The sequence below is a fragment of the Amblyomma mixtum genome, chromosome 2 (assembly GCF_055824585.1).
Source record: "Amblyomma mixtum isolate Tamu chromosome 2, ASM5582458v1, whole genome shotgun sequence".
Taxonomy (NCBI): domain Eukaryota; kingdom Metazoa; phylum Arthropoda; class Arachnida; order Ixodida; family Ixodidae; genus Amblyomma; species Amblyomma mixtum.
Genome location: NC_143013.1, coordinates 103,732,339 through 103,759,210, shown reverse-complemented (window position 1 = coordinate 103,759,210; position 26,872 = coordinate 103,732,339). Strand labels below are relative to the sequence as shown.

Sequence of the window (26,872 nt, the reverse complement as noted above, 5' to 3'; positions counted from 1 at the left end):
GCAATGACACATACTTGGTGTGCGTCCAGGTCGACGACCATGACTCGCCGTATGTGGCCCTGCCGTTGCAGTTCACGTACGGCGAGTGTGATGTCAGCATAGCAGCAGAATCCGCCTCCGCGGTGCGAACTCGCGTGATGGAAGCCACCGCCGAGATGGACAGCCCACCCATGTTCCAGGGCCAGCCGTGCAGCCTGCATGCCACTCATAAGTCCAGACTCGTGCCTCCCAATTTTCGCCTCCCATCGCATACAATCGCGCCCTATATAAGATGCAACACAATGGCAGCTGATGCAGCATGCGTTCTGGACTATAGTTCTAAAATTCGTGATAAAAAGCTGTGTGCTCCAGGTGCAAACACTGAAAAGTACGCCTTCAGGGCGGCTAATTGTATTTCAATTTTTACAAGCACACAATGCTCTCCAAAACACTCAGTCGACAACACGTGTACATACATCGTAGATTTTGCCCATAAGTCTGAGGCAGCAGAAGGTATCTAAGGGTGGAATTTCAAATGTATATCATGGTAAAACTGGAATATACTAGGAAAAGTAGTATACACTAGCTCATATGTGCCACCCATTGAAAGCTAAAGGGACAGAGCACTGAATTTTAAGCACCCGATTTCTTTCAGTTCAATGAAAAGCTTGCTGTCCGAGGTGCGTGATTGCACGGCAGTTTTAGTAGAAACGCTGTAAACAATTTTTACCGAGAATTTTTTCGTCACTGTGCACGCCCATTTCTATGTAGGCCAATGCTGGAAATCATGATCAGCGAAACCGATGGCGATTGCACATTGGCAGAAGCGAAGTAGCAAAGACTAATATAAATCTCCCTCCCTACACAGTAATTAGGCACCTTTAATACAGAGCACCAACCATTTCAACTTCCACATCCAAAGCTGTTAAGGCACAGTAATGTATACATATCATCAAAGAAAGTGCCATCTTGCAGTGAAACCCTGTCATTACTTGTTTAGCGCATCACGTGACCATATCTTGCTAAAATATCACTGATTTGTTTCAAAAGCACAGTGTTTTTTCTTTCCGCAATGCACGAGTTCCTTATGTTTTACAAGTGTTTTCTCTCTTTCTTCAGTCAATGAAAATTCCTAACCGGTTCTAACTGGTCAAACTGGTTTATGACAATATTCCCAGTTGAATGCAGCTGAAACCAGTTGATATTGGCTGGAATCAACCCAAAATTGTTCCATAAACCGGTTTGACCAGCTGCGATTTTTTCAGCTAGTAACACTGCCAGGTGAAAAAATCAATTTGTCTGCAAAAGAAGACAGATAAACCAAAATTTGCAGACTTGCTGAAATGGGGACATTGGTGCCTTGTTAAGTTTGGTGAGGCATGTCCAGCCTTGCAGTCATGTGTGCAATTCAGTGGCCTTCTTCACTGCGCATAGATTACGTAGATTGCACATGCTGTAAGTACTTCAGAACAAGCCCACCTTGTTCATTCGATGCTTGCATGCAGCCCTTCTCTTTGCTATGTAGACGAGTTGAGAAACCTCCTATGGTGTCCCTTGTGTGCCGCAGAATTTGCAGCTAAGCATCTCACGAATTTAAGCCCATTTAAGACCTAGTCTAAATAGGCCTGCACCCTGGCTCCGGGAGTGGAGGCCCACAAAGCCCTAACCCACACAACACTACATGCATGCATCTTAATACCAAAGCTGTCCCATATTTTCAAAGGACTGAAAACTGTGCTTTGGTTGTGGACCTCATTATTGCTACTGCTGCATTTAATGTAGCCTGTAAACAGTGTATTAAACTGTTAAATTAAGCACGACTCAAGATGAACTCAACTTAGCCACCATATCTGGCCTAACCGCACATTCTGCCATCTGTAAATTATAGTGCCTGAAATTCACAGCACTATTAAGTTACCAATTAATTTCATAGCAGAACTAAATTTGTAAATGCCAGGTATTGCTAAAGCGTTGAAGCGCCCAGCAAATACGTGCGTGCACACCAAGGAACCGAAATTAGTACCTGATGCGATAAGGAAGTGGTTGCTGATATAATAAGGAAGCTATAGCTGGGCCAGTTGGGTCATGCATGATTACAGAAGGACAAACGTTGGCACTGCAGGCGGTCACCATTCCTTCCATCTCCTATTCTGTTTTTTTTTTTTTTAACATCCTCTTTCCATTTTTCTAATGTGCTTTCTGAGCTTCCATTTTTTTCTTTTCATTCTGATTTTGAATGAGAAATGGTCACCAGATGCTTGTATCTGTCCTTTCTTAAAGCGGGTAGCTCAGCTATACTTGTTCACCACTGATTTCAGAGACGTCCCAGTCAGTGTTAAGGAAAACCAAGTATTCAAAGACCACTGACAAACTCTGGACTCAAAACTGTCAAGACAACAGGTGTTACAACCAAGAAAAAAAATGAGCAAAAAGCTGCATGCCATAGCTTGACGAAGTCCATTTCTTCTAGCATGCAATGTATTTTAGAGTTTACCTTTTCTCATTAAAGCATAAAATAAGTCTCCCCACGCTCTAGTCTCCTTTAGTTACATGCATATATATATGCAGTAGGCCTTAAATATTTCCCACCTGGAGAGCACTGCAAACCGCTCTTGATCCTCTTCTTTGTCCCTCTCAGGCTTTCATGTCAAGCTCAAAACTGCCCATGTTTCGACTGTCTCCCTTTTTAATAAGAAAAAATTTAAATCTGGAATTTTTCATGTTTTACACTTCGTTCTTTCATCCTTGCATCTCTATCCCTAGCATCTGGCAGTAGATCTCTTCACAATATATTCATCTTTTACAACGTCATCGCCACAGTGCCAAAAAAAGAAAGCTGCCGAAAGCATGGATCGGCCCCTGAGTCGGGGTCACTGACCAGGACAGTGCCGGCCGTCTGGTAGCGGAAGGGGCGTAGCACCCGCCTCTGCACCATGCAGTTGGGCAGCACAGCCATGAAGGGGACCTCGGTCACCGTGGCAACGTAGGCACTCCACTGCACACCAACAGGGGAAAAGGAAAATGGGGGAGATGCGAGAGCTGCATCTCAACGCTCAGAGATACACCTTCTACAGCAGGGCCTTCATTAAGTTAGGCTTAGCCACATGGACACGTGCTGAGGAAAAGTTAGGAGGGACACTTAAGGGATACTGAAGCAAAATCATACAACTGAACAAAAACATTGAAAACAGATTCCCGGAATGTGATTACACCAAAATCAACTCATCATTTCACATATTTTTCAGCGGATGGTACTATCTTCGATGTTTCATGAGCACGCGGCAAGCCCTCCCGGCCGGTGCGAGGTGAAGAGCGTGATGGCACGACACCCTCGTTCGACAGGGCGCGTCACGCGCGATCTCGCACTGTAGTTTGGGTAGACCAAGCGATAAGGCTCCCAACCTCTGACGCTACCAACGCAAAACTGGCAAAACCCGTTAGTAGCGATGGCAATAGTGCTCCAGCAAGAGCGGTGGCACGCGGCTGTTATGACGTCTTGTCGCACCTTCCACAGGCAGCTGCCAGGTGCAACAATACGGCAATAAATCATGAAAAAAATGTGCTATCCACCTTTTTTCGCTAAAATGCTTGTCGCATTTATCAATTTTCGCAGTCAAGCTCTTGTTTAAAGAGCAGCTCCAAAAGGTCAGTATCCCTTTAAGCTCTGCCTTTAAGGGTTCCTCTTGCCCACGCAGACATGGACACTGTTTCCTCTTTGACAATCATTATGTAAAAGACCACACAACATATATATATATATAAATCCCCGCTTCAAACAAGCCGTACGAACTTGCCTATGTGGCCTAGCAGTAGCATGTCTGACTTGCAACCCGAGGGTGCGGGGTTCAGTTCCTGCGTAGGCTACATAGGTGCAATTACTAGGAATACAGCGATGGGTCTACTGTGTAGCAGCTTGAGAGGCGACGCATATAGTGACAGCTGCTGTCTGCACCATGTATATATGAGGATGAGGAGGAAGATGGCAGCCGATGGCCCGTGTGCTTAGCATGTTGATCGCCACTGCTCCAATCCCTGAAGACCTGATGTACGACTGGTGTGGCTGGACCCATCTATATGGGAGCCTTTAGCCACCGTTTAAACCAGTCCGTATTTTTCCGTAACAGCAATGGCAATGCTGAAACTGACTTTTATTTATTTTATTTATTTATTTAGAATACTGCTAGCCCTCAGGGGGTCCATTTTAATCTAAAGGCGCCAAAAACCACACACACACGACAAGAGAACGGGACATGCACTCTGTCCCATTCTCTTGTCTTGTGTGTGCGTGTGGTTCTTGGCGCCTTTAGATTACAGTGAATTACCATCTAGCCCCAACAAGAAGTTCTTAGGGGGTTGTTTCATGGTGGAAAATACAACGAAAAAAATACACAAATCTGAAAAAATACAAAAATTGACGATACATAAGTTTCAAAACCGAGCAAGAAGAAACATAATGCAAGAGCTATACAAGCCAAGAATATAGAAAAACAGTTAGATGGGTTACGCCTGGACCGGAGATAAGAATTTTCCAGAATCATTATGTTGGATTATATCGTCATCTAGTTTGTTCCAATCAACTACTGCGCGAGAAAAGAAAGAGTCTTTAAACACATTGATTCTGGCATGAAAAGGGAGCAGAGTAAGGGCGTGGCGGCTTCTCGTCATGGGGCCTTGTGACATGGGGCCTTTATGCTTTCGAACCAAATGAGGAACGCATATGCGAGCAATGGCCTTAGCACTAAGATAGACAACAAGCACATGGTATACCCCTTAGAAGCCTTTGCATAGCTGTGGCAGCCGATAGGAAGACATGCATAATTAATTAACTGCAAAACCTTTAGTGCCAAATGAAATGATGCTTAGAATTAAGTGGATAAGAACTGATTCATGACCACGGCTGGCTCTGAAGACCTAGAATGTACAGATGGGTCTCGCCGTTGTGAAGTATGAGGAAGTGGCCTGCACTGCTAGGTCAGAACTTTTGGGTGAGCGGTGTCATGATCAGTGAATAGATATTCGGGCAGGGGCCCTCAGTGAGTCTGTTTCCTACAGCCTGCAGCGGCTGTAGAGCACTCAACCACTAACGTTCAGAGTGCCTAACACAGTTGTGACCGGGTGTTCTTTCACAAGAGTATCGCCCGCTCTATTTACTAGGTTTTCTCAGCCCCCGTGCATCTTGCAGGAGCCAGGCAGTCACAAGGCTCTCTTGAAGCTTTGTAGATTAATGGCACTTGATTACAGCTGTGGACAGGAGCTGTTTAGTCTGCAGGGGAGTAAACGTTTTCTTGTTACATCTTCTTGTTGTTTACATGGCGCAATCATTTACCTCTTTCTTTCTTTCTTTTCCCTCCCTGTTTTCACTGAACCTCCCTTTCTGTTCAGCCTATCTCCTTTCCTTGTGTCTTGCCTGTCTGGGTGGCAGCTGCGTTCCCTTTCCCCCTTCAGACTCAGTGGCCACTTTGAGTAATCCTCCCCAAGCAGTACCTGCTCTCTGTGACAATAACATGAACGAGTTGACATGGAGCTCAGTACTGGATATGTGGTTGGTGCAACACTGCTCTGTCAACTATGTGCAGGCAACTATGTGCTGCCAACTATGTGCCCAGTTAAAAGCGCACAAAATAAGATGTGACATTATTATCTACCATAACTAAGGCACTTTGTCGACATCAGAGAATGGCTGTGTACTACTGAGCTCTAAAAAATTGTGCCAGGTACGAGTTCACATGGTCTTTGCAAACTAGACAGGTACTGGAAAACTCTGCCCTAAAATTTTGTGAAGCGATTACAAGGCTACCAAGAAACACTGCTCCTGCAATTTATAGCAGCCCCATTAAAGACTACAACCAAGTCAAAAGTAGAACCACGTTATAGCTGAAACGGAAAATATTTAATCGTGATTAGCGAAGAAAATACAAATGTTCCATGATTATTTACAGCTGTAGTTTGCTAGTCTGTGAAAAAAATCGAAGTACATCACAAAATGCAGAGACTGTTTGAAACATCCTCAAATTAAATGACCAAAGACCTGAGTGCTTTTCGTATGCATCAAAATGCAAGTGCGGTGCCCATGAAAGAGCTGCACTGCCTACTTCAACTAGTATATGCATTAAAGTGATAGGTATCAAGGCAGCCAATAGCCATGATGAGACAAGCAAATTGCTAACAAGAGTGACTTTCCTGCTAAAATTTCCAGAGAAAGAAAACTCCCAGGTTTCTCGATCTCTTCTGGAGCAAAAAACCTACAAAAAAAAGAGTATGTGCTGTAGGCAGCTTTCCTGTCCCAGATGTCCTCCCACTTTTGCACCTATTCTGCTGGCTCCTCCAGCTGATATACTTTTGACTGGCTTCTTCTAATCTAACCCTCGCCAAGGGCCGCCGCAGTGGCGCAGTGGTTACGGTGCTTGGCTCTCGACCCGAAAGACGCGGGCGGGCTCAATACCAGCCATGGCGGTCGCATTTCAATGGAGGCGAAATTCGAGAGGCCCATGTACTGTGCAATGTCAGTGCATATTAAAGAACCCCAGGTGGTTGACATTTCTGGACCTCTCCACTACGGCATCCCTCATAGCCTGAGCTGCTTTGGGATATTGAACCTCATAAAAACCAAACTATAAAAACGAAACCTCGCGAAGGCTTCAAATGTTCACTCCCCCTCCCCCACCCCCTTAATTACTCTCTTCCCTCCTCCCATTCTGTTGCTTAGCCAAAAGTCTGTTCAAAAGTGCCCATCGTTCACCAATATATAAGTTCTCTTTATCCTGTAGTATATTCATTTTTATTCAAGGATTTTCCACCTTGCCCGAGGGTTACGGCTCTGAATAAAACATACCTTCCTTTGGACAGCGTACCCGGCAGGCATCCCCAGATAGCACTCTTACAAAAAACAAATCTACAAACAAAGTTGTCTTGACTAGCCGCTCTCACTTTGAAGAAGTGGCCACCCCCATGCATACATAAAGATGGGTCATGCAAACATTTAGATGAATCTCAATTATCTTAAAAAATCACCAAAATTATGATACGATTACTATGCTGTCAGGGCTGCGAGATGAAACAACAGCAACTATATGTGCCAACAGTGTAGTACTGCACACCTTGAGCTTGTTGATGTAGGAGGGTGTATGCACAACCAGCAGCTCCTCATTGGTCGCCTCATGGGGCTTGTGGAAGTTGCTGTCCGTCAGAAGGCCAGCTCCTACAGCAAGAGACATATGTTAATGTATGTCTGCCAACTCCCGTCCCCTGCAACTGCCCATTAATTCAGCTACCCTCCTAGAAATGTTGGCAGTGTTTAAATCAAGTATCCATTTGAAATTTAAAGGAACGCTACAGACACCAACTTTTTCATTGATTGTTTTCTTCTTTGTAAAGATGCATAGGACATTAATATACATGGATCACCACATGGTATTCTGCAGCCAGCAAATAATTTCTTCTCTCATCCAGTTTTGCTTCTCGTTTCAGCAGCAAAACGATGGCATGATGTGAAGATTCTGTACAGGTCATATGAGATGTTCGAAAAATGCAATATAACTGCAGCTTAATGGCTTTTGTGCACTACAACACTAAACACACCTGCCTATCCTAGGGAATCGAAATCGCAAAAAAAGGATAAAAAGTAAGTTTCAATTAAAAGTCGCGATTTTGAAGTAGCTTTTTTTCTGTTCAAAGTATAACTCCACAAAATACCTAAGCAGTAAAAAACGATAATCAATAGAGACGTTTAGTATAGTAGATGAGCACTTGCGTGCGTTATACGCAAGCATTTAGCAGGAGGTTACAGTGAAAATCGCATGAACACTTCAGTTAATCGTAAGTCAACCTGAACGAGACGATAGCACAGGCCGCAGTGGTGCCATCTGGTGCCAAAATGTACAATTTTTTTTTACATATTTTTCACATTTAGGCGAGGTTATCAAGGTTGTATGATGTAGTTGTACGATGCTGTGATCGGACGCCCTCCAGCTTAAGTGGATTAAAAACGTAGACTCTCATGTTGCGTAGCCACGGCAGCAGCGACAGCAAGCCTCCCTTGAAAGCAGCCAGCGCAGCTCTGCCAGTGCACCCTCATCTGCATGACCAAGATAGTTGCCAAGGCCAGCCGTAACTGACCTTCAGGAGAGGACCCAGGCGCCAGCTGGGCCCAGTCATCATGTCTGCCCGTGGCATCCGTCATTAAAGGAGAAGTTTTCGGCGAGCGGTTTCCTTAACCCACGTGGCCTTGCATATAAATTTGGTCTTGCACTGATGAGGAACAAGTGCGCCCAGCTGCAGAACGTGGGAACGCCACTCACGGACCTTCCGGTGTCTGTGCGACAGAGATGGCATCCTCCTCACCCTCAAGTTCAACATGTGACAAGGGGCGAGTTCCATAATGAGTGAGCGTGCGATGGGTGTCAAAGTGAACTTTTCAGGACACACCTTCCAAGGCAGGTCTGGCCTCCATCTAGGGATTTCAGGGAAGAAAAATTGATAGGGGCTTAACGTAGTTAAACTGAGTAGACCTTCGAAAGCAGGTGTTCATTCTTCAATTGGAGGAGGCACTCCACCTTAGGGGTGTGGCATGATATCTTTAGTGGGTTAATGCCCATGTATGCTACGTTGGTAATTCCTACTTAAGATTCATAGATGGCAGTGAGTCCTCATGTACCACTACGCACAGTGGTGCAGCGGTTAAGCGATGTGCAACTGCACTGGCAGGTGGCTGTTTCTATCCCAGCCACCCGTCGGGATTTTGCGACCCATGATGCTCTTCCCGAGCAACCTCTCACGCAGATGGCACGACGCTCGTCTGAACTTACCCGAGTAACTCGTGTAAACTCGGGTAGTAACTCGGGTTGCTAGGCAATGGCACAAGATCGTACATGCCGTTTTTGCCAATACACTTGTGGTGTTACCTAGTGGTTAAGCGTTTGGTTTAGCTCGTGCCGGCCAGGGAGCCGGCACGAGCTGTGGAACCGAGTGCCTGTGCGAGGGTGGTGCCCTCTGGGTGTGTAGGCGACAGGTGGCAGTGGCGCAGCGCCATCTGTTAGAGCACAGCTGAAGCAGATGCTAGGCAACGGAGATTCAAGGTCGTCTGGTAGCCGCACCGCCACGAGCATACGCGACGAGCCGAGCCAGGCTCCAGTAGTGTTGCTTTTGCAACAAAAACCCTATAAAACTCAGTATCGAGTACGGCCAATAAGCTCCCTCTCACCGAGACTAAGGCGTACTCTTTAACTGAGAGACACTCTCAATAGCTCTTTACTTATACATAATGTAAATAGTTGCATAAAATTTTCACAGTCTTTCTCGTAACCCTGTCTCCGGCCCAACCATGCCACCCGAGTCCCAACAACTGGTTGGTGAGATCACAACAATAGCCAATTCCATGGCCAGTTTAGTCAAGCCACGGCGTGATTTTTTTTAGGTAACTGAACTGAGCAAAGTATTTAATAACATCGTGATGAGTTCTTTTGGACCCTTCTGCCTACCACCGAAATAACTACTTTTGGCAAGGCTATGACTACCTCGGGGTAAGATTAAGACAATCCACAGTTGGCAGAGCTTTGTTAGGGTTCAGAAAGGCAGAACTGTTACACAGAATCAAAAAGATCCCTCATTCGTTCTGCTGTCAGTGAGATGAGGCAAAGTGAATATCACGCGTACCATTTAAAGGCATTGAATATGCCTAAAAACTCAATAACATTGACAAATTCTCTTTGAACCGAGTGATGTGGGTGCCGCCATGTTGACAGCGCCATTTTTCCTAGTGTAAGCAAGAGCAGGCATGCTAAATTCTAAAAAACAGTATATGTAACATAAGCATATGTAAAACCTCGATTTGAAATAGCCTTTGGCGCATGTGCAGCACAAAAGATGCTATATTTAATAGCGTCTACTAAGTCTTTATTTATGTCTGCGTACTCTCTACTAAATGTCTCTAGAAAGAGTCGGAGGGCCCAAATTGGCACTGTCCATAAAACTTGGACTGCAATCTAACGAGCTCTTTTTGTTTTGTCAAGCGCATTTGCCTCATGAAAGTTTTCATGATTGCATGAACGGATTTCAGTGAAATTGATATGGTTGTCTGCAGTAAAGCTTCTTTTTTCTTTATTAACCTTGAAAGATTAGCAATTAGGTCAAATTTGGGCTAATTACTGCCACACTGTTTTTTCTTCCCAACTTTGTTATTTATCAAAATCAATACATGCCTTCATAGCCATTTTCTTAGGCTTAGAATGTGTGTTAGACCTTAGGAAACATATGCATATTCCTAAAATAACTTTTTAGAAGAGAAATTACCATAATGTGAAGTAAGACATTGGCTAAGTAGGACATTTTATTCTGTCTTATCTTCCATTTTAGATCAGATATCTGAAACCTAAAAGCGTATTTCAAATCATCCCTCAATGCTTGCGTGCTTTTCAGCGAGGTACGTTGAGAAATAAAGAAAGAGTTTGAAGTACATAACATGTTTTCTTATGCACATAAACATTCTATATACAGAAATTTGCTGTCACAGCCATCAGTGAACTGCTGAAATCGAATTAAAAAGCAGAAGAGAAGAAATTCAGTTATAATTAATTGTTACACCAGTCATGGGAGAACAGCAAGTGGTGATCCTTACATATACTAAGGTCTAACGCATCCTTTGAAAGAAGAAAATACAACCAAATTTGGAGTCTCTGCTCTTTCAATATTACGTACTATAGTTGGGAAGTGCAGTCAGAAGAAGCAGACCTAATGGTGGTCAGAAATTTACACATGGTTGTATATGGCTGACACAGGATATATGAGTAACTGGAGAACGTATTCATCATTAAAACTTCCTGTTGGGCGAGTTGGTAGTTCATCTTGGTGTAGAGGCGTTTTATTGCCCAAACAAAGACGAGTACGCCTCTCTTGTCCTCGTCTTTTTTTGGGCTACAAAACCCCTCTACATCAACAGAACATATTATTAGATGAGGCATTTGCCCTGCAGCTGTGTTTCTGGTTGGTTATGATAACAACAGTGCCAAAGAAGTTTAATTCACATAATTTTACAGAAAACAAAAATTTAGATAAAGAGGAAACTTCCTGGTTTCTGCTCCAAGACTTAGAAGTGTAAATGTACGTCACCCTACGCCACCCTATTTTTTACTCACAATGCAGACAACGCCGCTGCCGGATTTTCTGGGTAACGGGGCCTTTAACTCTACTGTGTTAAAGCATTCTAGTAAAATTCAGTGTCTGTACTCCTTTAGGTTCAATGACTCCAGCGAGGATCATCAGAGCTCGACGACAAACATGGCGCCGTACAAGGTGCAGTAACTCACGCCTGAGCGCTGCGAACACCTTTCCCCATTTCCCTGCGTCGAAGGGGTGCACTTTCTCCAGGCCATAGAAGGAGATGTTGTAGGCGTCGCTGTACACAATGGGCAGCTTGTCCTTGTCTGCATAGCCCTCAGGGTGGCACTCTGCGACAACCCCGCTTCGCTCCGATGAACTGTGACCCGAACCGCGCATGTCTACTTGGCTGGGATCGAGATCCACCCGCCGCAGGTTCCTGCAGTGGCCACCGTAACAAAACATGATATAGTCAAGTGATGCAGTTCGCTGCCCAATGGACGTTAAACCTCCTATGGATGCCTGCAGACGTTAAGGACGTCCGCTAGACGTCTAAGGGAGTTTCGGTTCCTGCAGTGGGCACCATAACAAAACATGATATAGGCAAGTGATGCAGTTCGCTGCCATGGACATTAAAACTCCTATGGATGCCCTGCGGACGTTAAGGACGTCCGCTAGACGTCTAAAGGAGTTCCGGTTCCTGCAGTGGGCATCGTAACAAAACATGATATAGTCAAGTGATGCAATTCGCTGCCCAATGGGCATTAAAACTGCCATGGATGCCCTGCGGACGTTAAGGACATCCGCTAGACGTCTAAAGGAGTTCCGGTTCCTGCAGTGGGCACTGTAACAAAACATGATACAGTCAAGTGATGCAATTCACTGCCATGGACATTAAAACTCTCATGGATGCCCTACGGACGTTAAGGACATCCGCTAGACGTCTAAAGGAGTTCCGGTTCCTGCAGTGGGCACCATAACAAAACACGATATAGTCAAGTGATGCAGTTCGCTGCCATGGAAATTAAAACTCCTATGGATGATCGGCGGACGTTAAGGACGTCCACAGAACGTCTAAGGGAGTTCCAATGCCCATTGAGTGGTAGGTAACTGAGGTGAAGAACATCTCACGCTGCCAGTTTCATACAGTGTTGTGAGTCTAACAAAACTGAATGACCTGAAAAAAATCTTAAGCTCCTTTCAAGCATAGATTGTGCAGTCACGCCTGTGACGTAGGTGTGCCACAAGAGAGCATGCGCTGGCTTTTTGCCTGTGTTGCTATCACCGGTTGTGCTGATAACTGGCCACCACCGTAGCTATTTCAGCAGTCGTATTCTTCCAATAAAGCGCATTTCAGGAGGAACACAACCATAAAAATCAAATGGTACTAATGGTACAATGGAAGCCTAATGTGCGTGTTTTAGGGGAATCCCCCTAAGTGGAGTGAACTGGTAATAAGTGAGTGAGTACTCACTAGCATCTACCCTAGCACAGCAATACGGCTACAAAGGAAATTTATACAGCTGTCATGGAAACTTCACAGTTGACAAAAATTAGTCCTGGTCCAGGATTTGGATCTCGGACCACTGCCTGTCCAGGGCAGTCGCTCTACCAACTGAGCTAATGACGATGGCTAGTGGATGGCAGGGCAACAGCGAATCGACTGACAACTCAACTGACAACTACGGTGTTAATCATATGTGTTTTAGAAGAATCCTCTAAGGTGAAGTAAATTTGTAATAAGGGAGTGAGTACACATTAGCATCAACTCAAGCCTGCCCCAGGCACGAACGAATTTTTCTTCAAACACCATTTGTAGCCATATGGCTGCACTTCGGTGGATGCTAAAGTGCTTGTTACAAATTTGCTCTGCCTTGGAAAATTCTCGTAAAACATGTACAATAGACAAACACTGTTCCCACTTCGAGTTGTTGAAAAATTTGGCCTTGCCCTGCCATCTTAGTTAACTCATTTGGTAGTGCAACTTCCGCAATGGTCCTGAGTTTGAACCCTGGACTAATTTTTCTTCAACAGTGAAGTTTCCATGAAAGCTGTATATATCCCTCCTTTGTAGACGTATGGTAGCACTTCAGTGGATGCTAATGCAATGGAAATTTTCCAGTCGGAATGAACTACTTCTTTTTGTACTGAGGCGGACCCTAGAACTGCGTGTTCTGCATGTTTTCCTGCGTACACATATATCCTTTGAAATAAAACTTTTAACTTCAAGCAACTGTATATGTCGACCACATATGCATATTTGATTAGCTGCTCACATATGGCGACGAGGCCATAATCTGGTTTAGGCGCAATTAACTGCATGGCAGAACATGTTTCATTCAATGAATTAGCCAACATATACTTTTCCTCCTAAAATAATTAAGGGACCACTGCTGGCAGAAGGCCCCCTGAATACAATTATTAAAGAGTTGCACTATGATGTCACATGAATTGTACATAAACACACTGTATAATTATAATGCAGACAGGAAAATATACGACCAATTCTATTGAGTATATATGCGCGAAGGAATTAACAAAATGAGTGAAGATACGTGCAGCAGGTTCTACAATAAGGGCTGTAGTAGATCAAGCATGACACCATAACTTTGTGGGCGCGTGTTGCTATAATTAAATTATTTTGAGCCCCTTCGCTGACTCGGACGTTGCGCGCTACTGCGCATCAATTCTCAAGGTCTGAACGGATACTCTTTTGGAGGGGTGCTAACGACGCAGCTCTAAGTACTCTAATTACAGGCGAGTAAAACTGGGTCTAATTGATAGACCCGATAAGCACGCGCATGTATGTATACACAGCGCGCCGCTTTCAGCATAACTGCCAGCGCGCAGGGCATTAAAAAACGCCTCGGCAGGAGACGATACACCGCTGCATCAGTCAGCAGGCAAGCTATGTTAGACTTCGTGAACTGGATGTCTCAAATATGATCACACCAGCTTGTCGACAACGAACAGCGTTTCAGGAAAGCGCACACGCAGTATCAAAGACGGACCGCGCGAGCTGGCGCCAAAACCGAAACCACATGCGCGGCGCACATTGCAACGCGTTGACGCGAAGTGGAGACGTTCGCGAGCTTATCTGGCGTCATGCAGGGAGTCGGAACAAACTCACGAACTTAGGTACGTCGCGGGACCCCCACGCACGGCTCCGACATGACTGTCGAACCAGGAAAGCGGGCAATCGCGCTCGACGAAGCCCACGGGCGCAAGCAGCGATGTTCGTCTTCTGCTGCTGTTTGTTTCTTGCATCAATGTTGCCACTTGCCTTGTTAAAAAGCCTCTGCAAAGAGGACCATTTGGTATGGTATCAATTATCTGTGTGCTATCTTTATAAACTCCAAGTGCAAAATAGTTTGATGTAAAAATTTTGTGATTGGTTTAGACACATTTTGTTTTAGAGGCTACGTTGGCCCGACGACCAACGTTTGTGGACGACCGCGGTGAGATCGGCACCAAGGACCAAGGTCTTGTGGAAGTGTCTCCTGCGACCCGGTCGAAATAACGCAAGCGTTATTTCCACCCGTGACGTCGCATCCGGTTTAAAAAAAAACGTCACGTCCGGCCATTTTTTTGTTGTTTGATTCATGTTTGAGCCAAGCCGAGCATTGCTTGTAGTAGCTGTATGGCCGGTCGGTGTGGGTCGGTGGGAGCCGCGCGCGCTTGCCCGTGAGCAATTTCTGTTATTTCTGTCTTTTGGTATGTATACTTACTGTATGCATTGAGTGACTGCCTGTTATCTGACATTCGGCATTTCGTTGTCAACTTCCTTGCGCCCAAATATTTTGTGTTTGCAGATAACCTAGGACTAGCACTGAGCCCGCTTGCCCGGCAGTGGGCACAAAGGCCCTAAAGGTGAGACTCGTCTCTTTTATCCTGAGTTCTGCTCAAAAGCTCAGTGCAGTTCGACAGAAAAGAATATGCGCCGAGTATGTTTTTGTACCTTTTGTCAGCCCGACCCAACGTAACTCTTGTTCATGTAAAACACGCATGATTACCAGCTTTAGCGCGCGCCCGAATAAAAGGCGGGAAACTTTTAACAGCCCAGTTGAGCTAACCGTTTATGCGATGAGTTTTGTACGGGGTCCTACTTTTTGTGGCCCCGCTGCTAGGAAAGTGTGTCGAATACTGACTTAATGGTTCATTTTACAGTTGTGTTGCTGTGAATCCATATGAGCCGCTTTCCGAAACAGGTACACTAATTGCGGCGAGATAAGCGATTACGCTGCGGTATCTGGAGCGCGTAAACTAGTTCTTTTTTTAAATTTATTTTCATTTCAGGTAGCAGCACTTGAAAAACCGAAATGCAGTTTACTCGTGTGCACGGACCTTCCCGATTCCTGCTTCGAGTCCGGCGTTCGCTTGCTGGTGCAGAGGCTGAACAAATGAGACGATAAAATGCGGAAGCAGCAAAGGCGCCACAGGGTGAGTTCTCCACCTTCTGTGAATTTTAAAACGAGTGCTGTGCCACCTGCACTGAGCATCGGCTTTACATGGGGAAGGTGCTTGGACCCAGGTAGCTAACTAGCATGGAGCGCATGAGGCAACTGGAAAAGCAAGCTTCCTTTTGAGGCCTCTAAGCTTAAAGCCTTTTTACAGGTGATGCTGCAGAGACGCCTGAAGGAGGTGGGCCGTTGAGGTACAGATAAACTGATAAACAACAAAAACTAGTTCCTGTTCAAACAGTATAATTTGCAGCTTTGGTGGAGGATTTTCTGTGGCCCTTCAGGGAGTGTTTACCCAGAAATTGTAGTTATTGCTTAATGCCTCTTGGTCCCAAGAACCAAACAGTTAATCAATTGCCCTCATGCCTCTTGATGAGGAAATCTGAGACGTCAAAATGATAATCTACCATAACTGTGAACAGTAATGGCTGGGTGTATCGCCGGAGAGAACAGAGTTCATCTACTGGACTGAGTGGTAAGAATTTCAGGTTGGTTAAAACACAGATGGCTTAACATCATATCACCAGATCTTGCATTGTTGGCGTGTGTGATTGTTGCGGTGTGTGTGTGGCTGGTGAGCTGTCAACTTGGGTATGAGAAAAGTTGTAAGCTCAGCCAGAAATGCCTGTGCTGTTCGAGCTCTGGGCAAGAGCTTTGAGCGAGGTCATTGTACATTTGGCTTTTGTAGTGCTCCAACTTCCTCATTCCCCCACCATTGCTAGGAATGTCTCCATGGGACTGAGAGAAAGTGGTGTGATGTAATTAGAGCAGTGGCATGGCCATAAGATCCATCCGCACAGTACCACTTATAGGTTGTTTGCTGGTTTGGCTCCGCGGTCAGAATTGAGGTGAGTTGTGAGTGGGCCACTGTGGAAAATGACATTAGAGCAGCAGCAAACATGGCACCAATGGTGGAGAGCAAACTTTGATGTCTGTGTTGCCATTGTTGTCAAAGTTATCTGTGAGGCCATCAAGGGCAGCACCTGTTCTGAATGCATCGCATAGCAGTAGATTAGAACTTCACTTTTATAGTTGGGTCATGGGCCTCACTGCTGGAGCTGTATCAGTCAGTTCAGATTTCACATTGAGACGCATCAAATTCAGCAACCTTACTACTGATAAGTACAGTGAAACCTCGTTAAGGCGCACCTCGCAGCACTGCACAAACTGAAAGCGGCCTGAATACATCCACTTACCTGGTAAAAAATGATTCCTGATCAGTTTTTAAAAATGTGCACACGAAACCTTTTAACTGCATAGCTACCGTTCAGCCTCGAACGCGGCTTGGGCAGGGTATGTAATCCGAAGGCAAAATAACCGCTGGTACTTAAGGGTCCTTAAAGAAGGCAAGCATAGCAGGAGGCGGCAGAAAGGTACGTGGGCGGGTAAGATTAAGCAGTTTGCCGGGATATGGCGGCCACAGCTGGCAAAGGACAGGGTTAATTGGAGAGGCCTTTGCCCTGCAGTGGTTGTAGTCAAGCTGATGATAATGATGACACCGCCATCCTGCTGCAGAACATCTGCAAAGAGCCCTTCACAGGCAGCGTGGCTGTCAATACTGAGAGCTTCGTCCTGATGTGAGACACACTGCAGCTTATTTCATTTGAGAAGCACGCTATCCATGAAAATGTTGGTAATATGAGAACGCAATGAGATGGGGCTGGACCACAGCTGCACAGTGGCGCAGATCAGCCAGCAGCACAGCAATGGTAGGTGCGGCGCATGGAGGAAAACTGAAATCTGCTGCAGAAAGGCCAAGTCATGTGACAGCGATAAGCAGTAGCTATAGCAGTGGGCACATCTGCATGGCTAGGGTCATGGCTGCTCGTACACCAGCACCTGCAAACAGGTTAGTGACTGGCCTCGGGTGTGGGGAGGACAGGCAGGCACCCCCCTTTCTTTACAATGGGAGGGAAGAGTGCTCTCTTTCCAGATGCGTCAAGCAGCTGCAAGTAGGCTAGGCATGTCACCAACATGTCTTATTATGTCATTGTGGTGTATGCATTAAGAGCACTTGTGAACTTTCCTTTTAAATAATATGCATTTAAAAAAAAAAACGGTGTATTGTTCGTCTTCAGTGCAGCCAGTAGTTTTTTAAACCTTGGCACATCCGTATCTTTACCTTCTCTCAGTATTGGTCACCTGCTACAAAACTGGATAACTGCTCCTAATGGAATTTTGGCTTGCGACAAAGACTGCTCCAAAATGCTCGTGGCCATTCCCTCCTCTGCACATGTTGTGTGGTGTGTAATATTCCTTTTTCCCATGGGCATTGTCACATATGGCAAGCTGGGTGGTGTATCATCGTTTGCGTAAGAACTTAAGGGCACTGAGAAATTTCCTAGGCAGCCGCTTGGCCACCCACTGATTTCAAGGTGATTGCACTCTGCTTTTCAATGAATGCAAAATCCTGATGGGATAGTGTCTGCAAATGTTTTTGCCACCTTCCCCCCCCTCCCCCTTTTTTTTTTGTCTCCTTCTTTTATTATTTTTTCTTGGATGTTGCAAGTGCTGTTTTATGCAAGAAGCTTAAATTAGGAGCTTCGCAAAATTTGATTGCTGGTCTGCACACGATTGTCTCCATGTCCAGGTTTTGCGCCATTTCCTAACCCTGGCATTTATTGGCACTTTCACTTCATTAAAACTTTTGTGTGTGTGTGGTGGCACAAATTTTGGAAAGCTCCTTTTCTAGCGCTTGCAACTTCTTTCCATATATTCGTTTTTCATGGGGCTGGAGCTTCATGGCACATCCAGTCCATCAACTATTCCTTGGCATTTTGAGATACTTTGTCCCATTACACTTGTGTAGTGTGGAGAAGCCGCCGCTGCTTGTACGATGCTTTGTCTCCTTGATTTTTTTCATAGCCTTCTCCGCAGTGCTCAGGTGCATTTGGCCAAAGTATCGAAAAATGATGACTAGCTTGGCTGGCATTTCCTCTTGGTCTCTGAATGCACCATGCCGTCAGAATTTGATGAAATTATGGACATGTACACCAGGGAATCGTTTCAGAAAGTTATCCAGGATTTATATTGTGAAAAAAAATAGCGTTACATGCATAAGTTTTGGGTTTGTTATACAGTCGAACCCGGATATATCGAACCCGCATATTTCGAATTATTGGCTATATCGAACACACAGATTACCCCCTTGAAAATACTATGTAAAAGTATAGGACAGTTGCGTTGTATATCGAATTCCATTTTCGCCGGACATTGGATATATCGAACGCCGCGCCGCGCCCCTGGAAGGTGCGCTTTCCCCAAAGACATTCCTGTCCGGTCCTCAGCCGCCTCAGCGGAGAACATTTCCGCAGTCAGCAGGCGCAGGGCCCTTTTTTTTTTTTGTTCCCCGTTTTTGCGACCCATCGGCGCGAGCTTTCCCGCTCCTCCTCTCCTCCTGTACCGCCCGCGTGTGCTCCGTCAAGGTCATTGGAGATCAGCGAAGAGAGAGCGCCGCATGGAGACGCGCGGCGACCACGCTTCTTGGGGAAAGAGAGAGAGAGAAAACGGTCGCTCGTGGGCACATCGTGAGTCTGGGGAAAAGAGAGAGCTCAGAAAAAAAAAAAAAAAAAAAAACGAAGCCCAGAGCGCCGATCTTTCTCCCTGCTCTTTCTTTTCCCTCTGTCGTTCCTTCGCAGCCGCGTTGACTGCCGCTCGCATAGGCTTCGCTCTTATCGCTCCATCTGCGCCTCGCGTGTTTTTTTGTGTGTGTGTGCCTGTGTTTCAACGCGCGACGTGAAGCAGGCCCCAGTAGCCAACTGTTTTGGCAAGGCAGGCCTTGAAGTGGCCGGAGATTAATGTCCGGAAGATTTAGATGACGATGAGTGCTTGGACGACGCGTTTCGCGACTTGTCCAATTTTCTCGGCGCCGTTCCGTCCGAAGTGACTGTTGAAGACTTTAACGCTGACAACGAAGTTCAAGCGGTAGCTGGCGTTCAAGACGCCGACTCCAGCGACGACGAGGGCAACTGTGTTGTCGAAGAAACGCGTCCGTGCGCAGCCACTGAACTGGCGTCAGCGTTAGCCTGATTCGGCGCTGTTGCGGCGAAATGGAAGGCACTGTGCTCTCGCACCTGGACAGTCTCGAGAAGATCGAGGCCAGTGTTTTGAACTTCGTTTCCCAGGGGAAAAAGCAGCCCAAAATTAGTGATTTTTTTTTTCCGCGAAATAAAGCGCTTTCACATTGCGCGCCCATACTATGTGATTCGCGGCTGTTCCAAACGGTAAGCCACAATTTGTTATGATCGGGAGTGCAGTTTTAGCCTATATCTGTATATCGAATTTTCGCTATATCGAACTATTTTCCGATCCCCTTCGAATTCGATATATCCGGGTTCGACTGTACGTCAAATTAGACCAACCACGAACAGAATAGCAAGGTTCTGCTATATTTCTCTGAAGGGCTGTGATGGCTTTACAGGGTGTGTAGCAACCTTGAATCATCAGGGGAATGTTCTTTACCTGTAAAAATGAGTGAATTGAGGGATACAGTCAAGCCCACTTATAACAATATTCAAGTGCCATGGAAATTCCATTGTTATAACCAATAATTGTTATAACAGGGTTGTGCCGAAAAAAAAGAAAGGATGACAAACTCCAGAGCATTTATTGACAGTAAATACCCAGAGGGGTTTGATTGTTCTAATGCCTGTAAAAGCTCGTTAAATCGAACTTCAGGGAACCGGAACAATGTTCACTGTTCACCGATGACCAAAGCACCGCCATCACTGCGCCACCGGGGGCTTTGCGCACCTCCATGTCACAGGAATCAAGCCGGCTTTTTGGAAGTTATTATGGGAAATTCAAGAAGCATGCAGAACCAAGGGTGCGGTGACAGCTGACAAGAGAAAAACCGCGCTGGCTGCATGCACGGGCGCTGCACTGACTGATTAGGGGTACGGATGGCGTGCGTAGCCAATGCAGCAATGCAGCAGCTCTCCTGACGCGATGACGCCTGCCTCTTTTGCTTTCGTGGCGTTGCTGCGCCAGCTTAGTCCATTGGTCGGCCCCACACATGCACGCTTTTGTGTTGTAAGCATGGTTTTGCTGGTGTGGTTGTAGCATTTCTTTTCTTTTTCTGTAATGGTTGACACTCAATTACCAGATTTAATTGTTATAACCAATAATGTGCCTTGACAGCATTGCTATAAGCAGTTTATTTTACCATAGAACACATGGCAAAGCTGATGGTGCCATGACCGACCATTGTTATATCCGATATATTGTTATAACCAGTATTGTTATAAGTGGACTTGACTGTACGATCAAGAAAGTGGCCAGGTTGGAAAAAAGGACTGACTGAAATTAACGCAGTGGTCTGCCGCAAGTTTCTTTGGTACTGTGAGTGCCCAGCACACGGTCTGTTCACATTGGCGTGGCATATTTTTTCTTCTAACATGTATAAGGCATGGCAGCCTGTCTGTTTTGGGTGTCTTTTCCTTGCCGTCCATGATGTGAGCATTGTATATACTGGTTCGTTCTGTACTGGTTCCCGGACTCGACAGTAAATTTGGGCTGGCGCATATGGATAGACATAGCTGCATTCAAAAGTATTTTCTGTGGAATATGCCGTAGTCATAGCAATGTGCAGAATTCATGCACTTTCAATGTACTCATGCGAGGAGCCACGCCACCCTAGCGTGGCATCAAAATCAATCTGGAAATCTTGCTCTCAGGCCTCGTCAATCTTGTAGGCCATTGCAGAAACAAACAAATAGAGGCTAGTTTCTTTGCGGTTCGAGCTGTGATAAGGTCATAGAAAGCTGATATTATTTATGGAAATCTCTTGGTGCTTGTCCCATGGCACTGCTGCTGTCTAAAGGGATGCCAGAGTGAGCACAGGATGCCTTCATGGGAAAGAAAGGCAGGAAACGACAGTACTTTTCACTGATGGAAAAACCAACCTTTGAAAGCCAGAAATAATCTCTGGCAGTATAATGAGCAGTTTATGAATCCCCTGAAAGCATGCGGAGTGTTTCGTTTAGATAATTTTCCAGCATTTTCTCAAAGTTGTGCTCTTTGTTTCTTCTGTAAAAGCACATATGGCCACCACTCTTATGAACCATTAAAAGAGAGCAGGAACTTGTGAGCATAATTTTAAGCAACTTCCAAATCTAAGAGCCCAGATCACTGAGGCACTTTTCGTCTGGTGAGGAGGAAAACAGCTGCCGAAATTGCTGCACAGATTCCGAATTGAAATGTGCCAGCATCTGTGGGCCCGTTATGGCTAGGGATTCCAGTGTGGTTAAATCCATACACAAGAGTTCAGCGGGCCATGTCCCGTCAAGAATGATGCATCTGGGACAGCATTTCACGGTTGGACCTGTCTCTAGGTGTCACGAGGCAGCGTGGAAGACGCAGTCGTGTTAAAGCTCTCACTCGCGTTGTAGCTTAAGCTGCTGTTCATTGATTTTTTGTATAATCTTGTTTCTCAGCAGTGTGCCACATCACGTCCTACTCCTTTTCAGTGCGAACTGTGGCAAGAGCATCTCCACTTGCCAGCTTGCAAATTCAAGCTGTCAGGTTTTTCCCTGCACACAGTTATGCTTTAGGCAAATTTTACCATTCTACATGATTTCCCCTCATTCATTGAGATAGTCAGTAAGCATTAGGATGTGATAAATTATGAGGAGTAAAATATTGGTGTGGAATATTCTGTTTCATTGCTGCATTTTGAGGAAGCATGTTTGTATTGTAATTTTAACTACCTGTATTGATATCTGAACTACTCTAGATTATTCAGTTGTATTTGCTCTGAATTTTATTACTATTATCTGCTTCAAAATGAAAAATTTGATGTTGACACGCACTTGGCAGAGAACATCAAATGCTGGGACGAAAGAAGAAAAGGGTAGCTACCTGTTATAAAAAGATTGACTTCGTAAAAGGAGCTTTCTCAAACACGGGAAGCAAATCTCTTTTCAATGCAGCTTTTGCGGCTTCATTCATTTTTTTCTGTGAATTGATCATGTATACAGTTTTAATTTTTGTTGAATGCTTCAGCTCGCCTAGATAGCATATATAATTCAGGAATGCATTTAACGGCTACATTTTAGTCTTTTTGTCCGCAGATTTTTGTTATTCCGTCCACACCACAAGGAAACTCTACTATGTAAACCACGCGGAAAGATATTTGTTTGAGTGGGATTAGATTCTTATTTTATGTGCAATGTGGATAGCAGCAATGCACTGCACTGGGAGCATTTCATCCAATGCAAGCAGATGCTGCTTTCAGTTGGCATCTAGATCACAAGGGCTTATTCAAGCTGCAACAGGAACAGCAGCATTGCTGAGAACTAGCTCTAATTTCATACGCAGCAAAGCACAAGGAAAGCAAATATTTATTTTAAAAATGCATTGTACAAAACAAATTTTATCTGCTTATGAATACACAATATACTCGCGAGATCACCAAAGACTCCCAGAAATTGTTGCACCCTTTTATCCTTTTGGAATGGGCGGAGTGTTCCAAAGCTAAATACAACGCTGAAATCGCGTATTCCGACTGAGATCGTCCCAAGTGAGCTGCTTGGTTTCAGAACTCGACGTTGCCCCTCACCCGCTTGGCTTTGCTAAGCATGTCATAGTACCGGCCGGCAATTCAAAAAGCCCTGCTATGTACAGCATGTGTACGAGAGCAGACGACGCAGCAGTCCCTTTGTCTACTTTTGGAGCCCGCGTGACCAGGGTTGCTGCTTTTGAGAGTGACGTCATAACGCACCCCAGCGCTCGGAAAGCGAAACCGCTCAGTATAATTAATGCGGTAATAAATTATTTATAGTGCATATATGAATCGTGCAGCATGTGTATGTGCCCTGGGGCAATGCAATATTTGAAACAAAGACGCCAACCAAAAATTTGGTGTCCCCCCTATTTTAATGGGATACTGAACCAAACTTTTGGAGCTGCTCTTTTGCATGTAAACAAGAGCTTGTCTGCTAAAATTGATAAATATGACAAGCATTTTAGCGAAAAAGGTGGATAACACGCTGTTTTTCACTATTTATTGCCGTATCGTTGCACCTGGCGGCCGCCTGTGGAAGCTGCGACTAGACGTCATTACACCCGCGCTCCCACCGTTCCCGCAGAAGCACGATTGCCATTGCTACTCACGGCTTTTCCATGTCTGTCGTCTGCTCACGGCATACACAGATATGTCAAAATGTTAATTGATGCTGTTTACATACCATAACCGTATGCACGCTTACGTCCGCTAAATGCAGCAACTTTTTCCGGACCTTACGCCATTTCTAACATTCTCACTTTTACAACCGAAGCGCGACGATGTTCAGACTAGTGGCGCCATCTGGCGGTTAGGAGGAGAAGCATTGTTGTCAACAAACCGACACCCTGCTTAGCCTAAAGGAGGCAGAATCGTCACTCTAAATAAAAAATAAAGCAAATTTATTACTCGTAAGTTTTCTTATGGGCGACAGGAGACGAAGCGAAAGACCGGTGGCCCATTTATGGCCAGTGACCGCGCTGAAGAAGCCAGTAACAACGACGCAACCAGTCCGAAGCGAGGTTTCATTAGTTTCATGCATCGAAGGGCGCCGCCATACTTGTCGCCGCGGGAGGGTGCCATGACGTCACGCTCTTCACCTCGCGCTGACCGGGAGGGCTTGGCGCGCGCTCATGAAACATCGAAAATAAAACCATCCGCTGAAAAATATGTGCAGTGACGACTAGATTTCGGTGTAATCACATTCCGAGAATCTATTTTCAGCGTTTTTGTTCAATTTTCAGATTTTGCTTCAGTAGCCCTTTAAGGTTTTGGGTTTAGCATATGGAGCTTTTGACCTCCTGTGTGCCAGCGTCGGAAGCCGCAAAAGGAAATGCGGCAGTGTTGTGGGCTGGCCAAGCTTAACTGCCAAGGCTTGGAACCTGATAATTTCATTCTCTTAATGAGTACTGGTCTGACCCAGTGAAACCCTTTCGTTGTTTGTCTTGACTATTTTCATTCTCTCTTGAGCTCTGTGCACACTTCTTTTTGAGTGTGGTTCTTCCAGCACATCTTCAACAATGTTGCTTTTGTCCTTTTTTTAAGATCTTTCAAATGTCCATGCACAAGGCCACTACAGGAGTGCGTAGGCTGCTGCGATAGTCGGTTGGGAGATGTTTAACAGTACCTTTTGCTGGGCTAGTTGGTGTGACATTGTATTCAGGAAAGTAAAAACAGTGCTAAATTCTACACAAACCACACAGAAAGACAGACAGGACGGCACACAGAAAGACGGCAGCGTCCGTCCTGTCCGTCTTTCTGTGTGGTTTGTGTAGAATTTAGCGCTGTTTTTACTTTCCTGAACACAATTGGGAGATGCCCTTATCTTTTTTCTCTCTTGCATGCATTCCTTTTTTTTTGTGTGTGTGTGTGCATTTGTTTGTGGGTTTCTCTTAGTGGTTTATTAGTTGCATTTTACTTTTCTGAGCTTGCCCACTTTTGTTTTCTCTTTTCATGGCATCCAACCCTGCATATGGCTGACACTAGGGGAAGGACTGCAGCAACCGACCTTGCATGACGCAGCATTCTCTGGTCCAAGGCACCTATCCATCGTTCCAGGCTACTGGCTCAAGAACATGCTCACAAGTCTGCACCTTGGCCTACAAGCAGAATGACAATATACCCATTGCTGCCAGAACTGCTGTGCCAAATAAAGTATTCCTACCAACGTGCCTTGTCGGTGATTAATGAAGCATATGAATAGGTTACTAACAACTTGGTTGGCCCTATAGAAAAATCATGTTACAAAACAGTCGGTTGAGACCATGGGCGTCCGGAGGGGGGGGCAAGGGGGGGCGGTTGCACCCCCCTGGAAAATCACTCACTCGAACCGTGAGTGATGGCCGCACACCAGGGGCGGTGGTGCGCTCAGTCAAAAGGGTAAAAACAGCCCCGCATGGTCACATCTGCGAAATGCCGCGTCCGGGCGTGCGTCGTTCCGCCGTTTTCAAACCACGCCATCGTTAGCTCAACTGAAGGGCGACCTGTTCCAGACATACAGCGGCACCGGCGAGCATGTGTTTCGAGCCGCCTTGAGATGGGTGTCTGTTTCTTTGATCTCTAGAGAGATAGCGAAACGGAGGCAGACAGTGCACGGGGCATCTTGTTTTCGCCTATGTCGTTACGCCGGTCACCGATGAATTCTTAAGGAGGGAAGGACAAATCAGCCGTGTCCATCCCCGCTTTGTCGGGCTGCTCAGGGGCAAGCGGGCGATGAGTTGGCGCCGCTGCCGCTCGCTGTCTCCTCCGATCCACGAGTAGCGCAGTTCGGTAGAAGCGCCGCTTTCAGAATCTCCGGCAAAGGGGATTAGCTGCTTTTGTTCACGGCGACGCAGTCTCCCGAGGCGCCCCCACACCAGCGTTCTTTGCGTCTTCTGTGAAAACCAGCGCCTTTGGTCAACGCAGCCCGATGGCGCCTGCCTGGCTCGCCTGTCACCTCTGGCTGGGCCTCAAATCACAACAGCGCCCATGTACTGTGCGTGTCAGTGCATGGTAAAGAGACCCAGGTGGTCGACATTACCCGGAACTCTGTACTACTCCATCCCTCATAGCCTGAGTCGTTTTGGGGCTCTGAACCCCATAAAAACACAAAAACAAATTTTCCGACCGGAGTGGCGAGTGTCCCTTCCCCTCGGAAGTTGCGCGGCGTTCCTTTCACCCCCAAAGTGCGCATTCGGGGATACTGCGGCAAGTAAGCCCTCGCACGTGTGCGCGCCTCTGTGTTTGTGCTTGGGTGTTTTTAGTGGCCGGTTGTCAGCGAAGCTGAGAACAACCAAGACAGCGGACGAGAAAACGACGAGCGGCGAGCAGTGTGTGTGGGGTTGCTCGACTGTGCGGATGCGCAAGCAAGATGGAGCGAGGTGTATGAAGCTGCGAGCGTGCATTTATCTTGTAAATAAGTTTTCGTTGTATATATAGTCATCTTTTGTTTTCAACGTACGCGTTCAACAGTTTTTCCAATCAATGTGTATGATGAGTGTGCACCGAGAGCGTGTAATGAAGCACAGAAGTGAATTTATCACACGTGTAATTACGCAATTCGCCCAGAAAAATCCGAGGCGCCTACAGTTGCTGTTCAAGGAAGACTGACTGAGTGACTGTAGTTGCGTGTTTGCGAACATATTGTGCTGTGTGCTGGTCATCAATCCGGGTGAGTCGAGAACCCGTATGCAGGAAGACTGAGCACTCTTCTCCACGAAGTGATATAGCATCTTTTTGCATTTTTTATTAATTTTAGTTGTTTCTTCGTTGATAAACTCCAATGTACCTCTCCTAGCCGCGCTTTAATTTGCTGTTTGTAATTTTTCTTTCATGTGTGCATTTTGTTTAATTTTTATTTATA

At 45.7% G+C, this 26,872-nt stretch overlaps 1 protein-coding gene and 1 long non-coding RNA gene across 4 annotated transcripts in view; one reads left to right on the top strand and one right to left on the bottom strand.

The window, feature by feature from the left end:
• The window catches only part of HDAC11 (Histone deacetylase 11), a 74,512-nt gene extending 60,036 nt beyond the window's left edge, over positions 1-14,476 (bottom strand). Inside the window, exons 1-5 of one of the 3 annotated variants that reach the window (XM_089572294.1) lie at positions 14,201-14,476; positions 11,280-11,509; positions 7,077-7,177; positions 2,858-2,974; positions 15-194 (exon numbers count right to left, since the gene is read on the bottom strand). In XM_089572294.1, the coding sequence (XP_089428420.1) occupies positions 15-194; positions 2,858-2,974; positions 7,077-7,177; positions 11,280-11,509; positions 14,201-14,337 (765 nt within the window). In that variant the 5' untranslated portion in view covers positions 14,338-14,476. The remainder of the gene's footprint in view (positions 1-14; positions 195-2,857; positions 2,975-7,076; positions 7,178-11,279; positions 11,510-14,200) is intronic. The other 2 variants (XM_089572293.1, XM_089572295.1) reach the window with 2 other exon arrangements.
• A 220-nt stretch (positions 14,477-14,696) lies between these two features.
• LOC149360356 (uncharacterized) lies at positions 14,697-25,198 on the top strand. The gene is made up of 4 exons (XR_016288830.1): positions 14,697-14,784; positions 14,883-14,940; positions 15,367-15,510; positions 25,018-25,198. It is a non-coding gene; the product is annotated as an uncharacterized LOC149360356 (long non-coding RNA).
• The last annotated feature ends 1,674 nt before the right edge of the window (positions 25,199-26,872 follow it).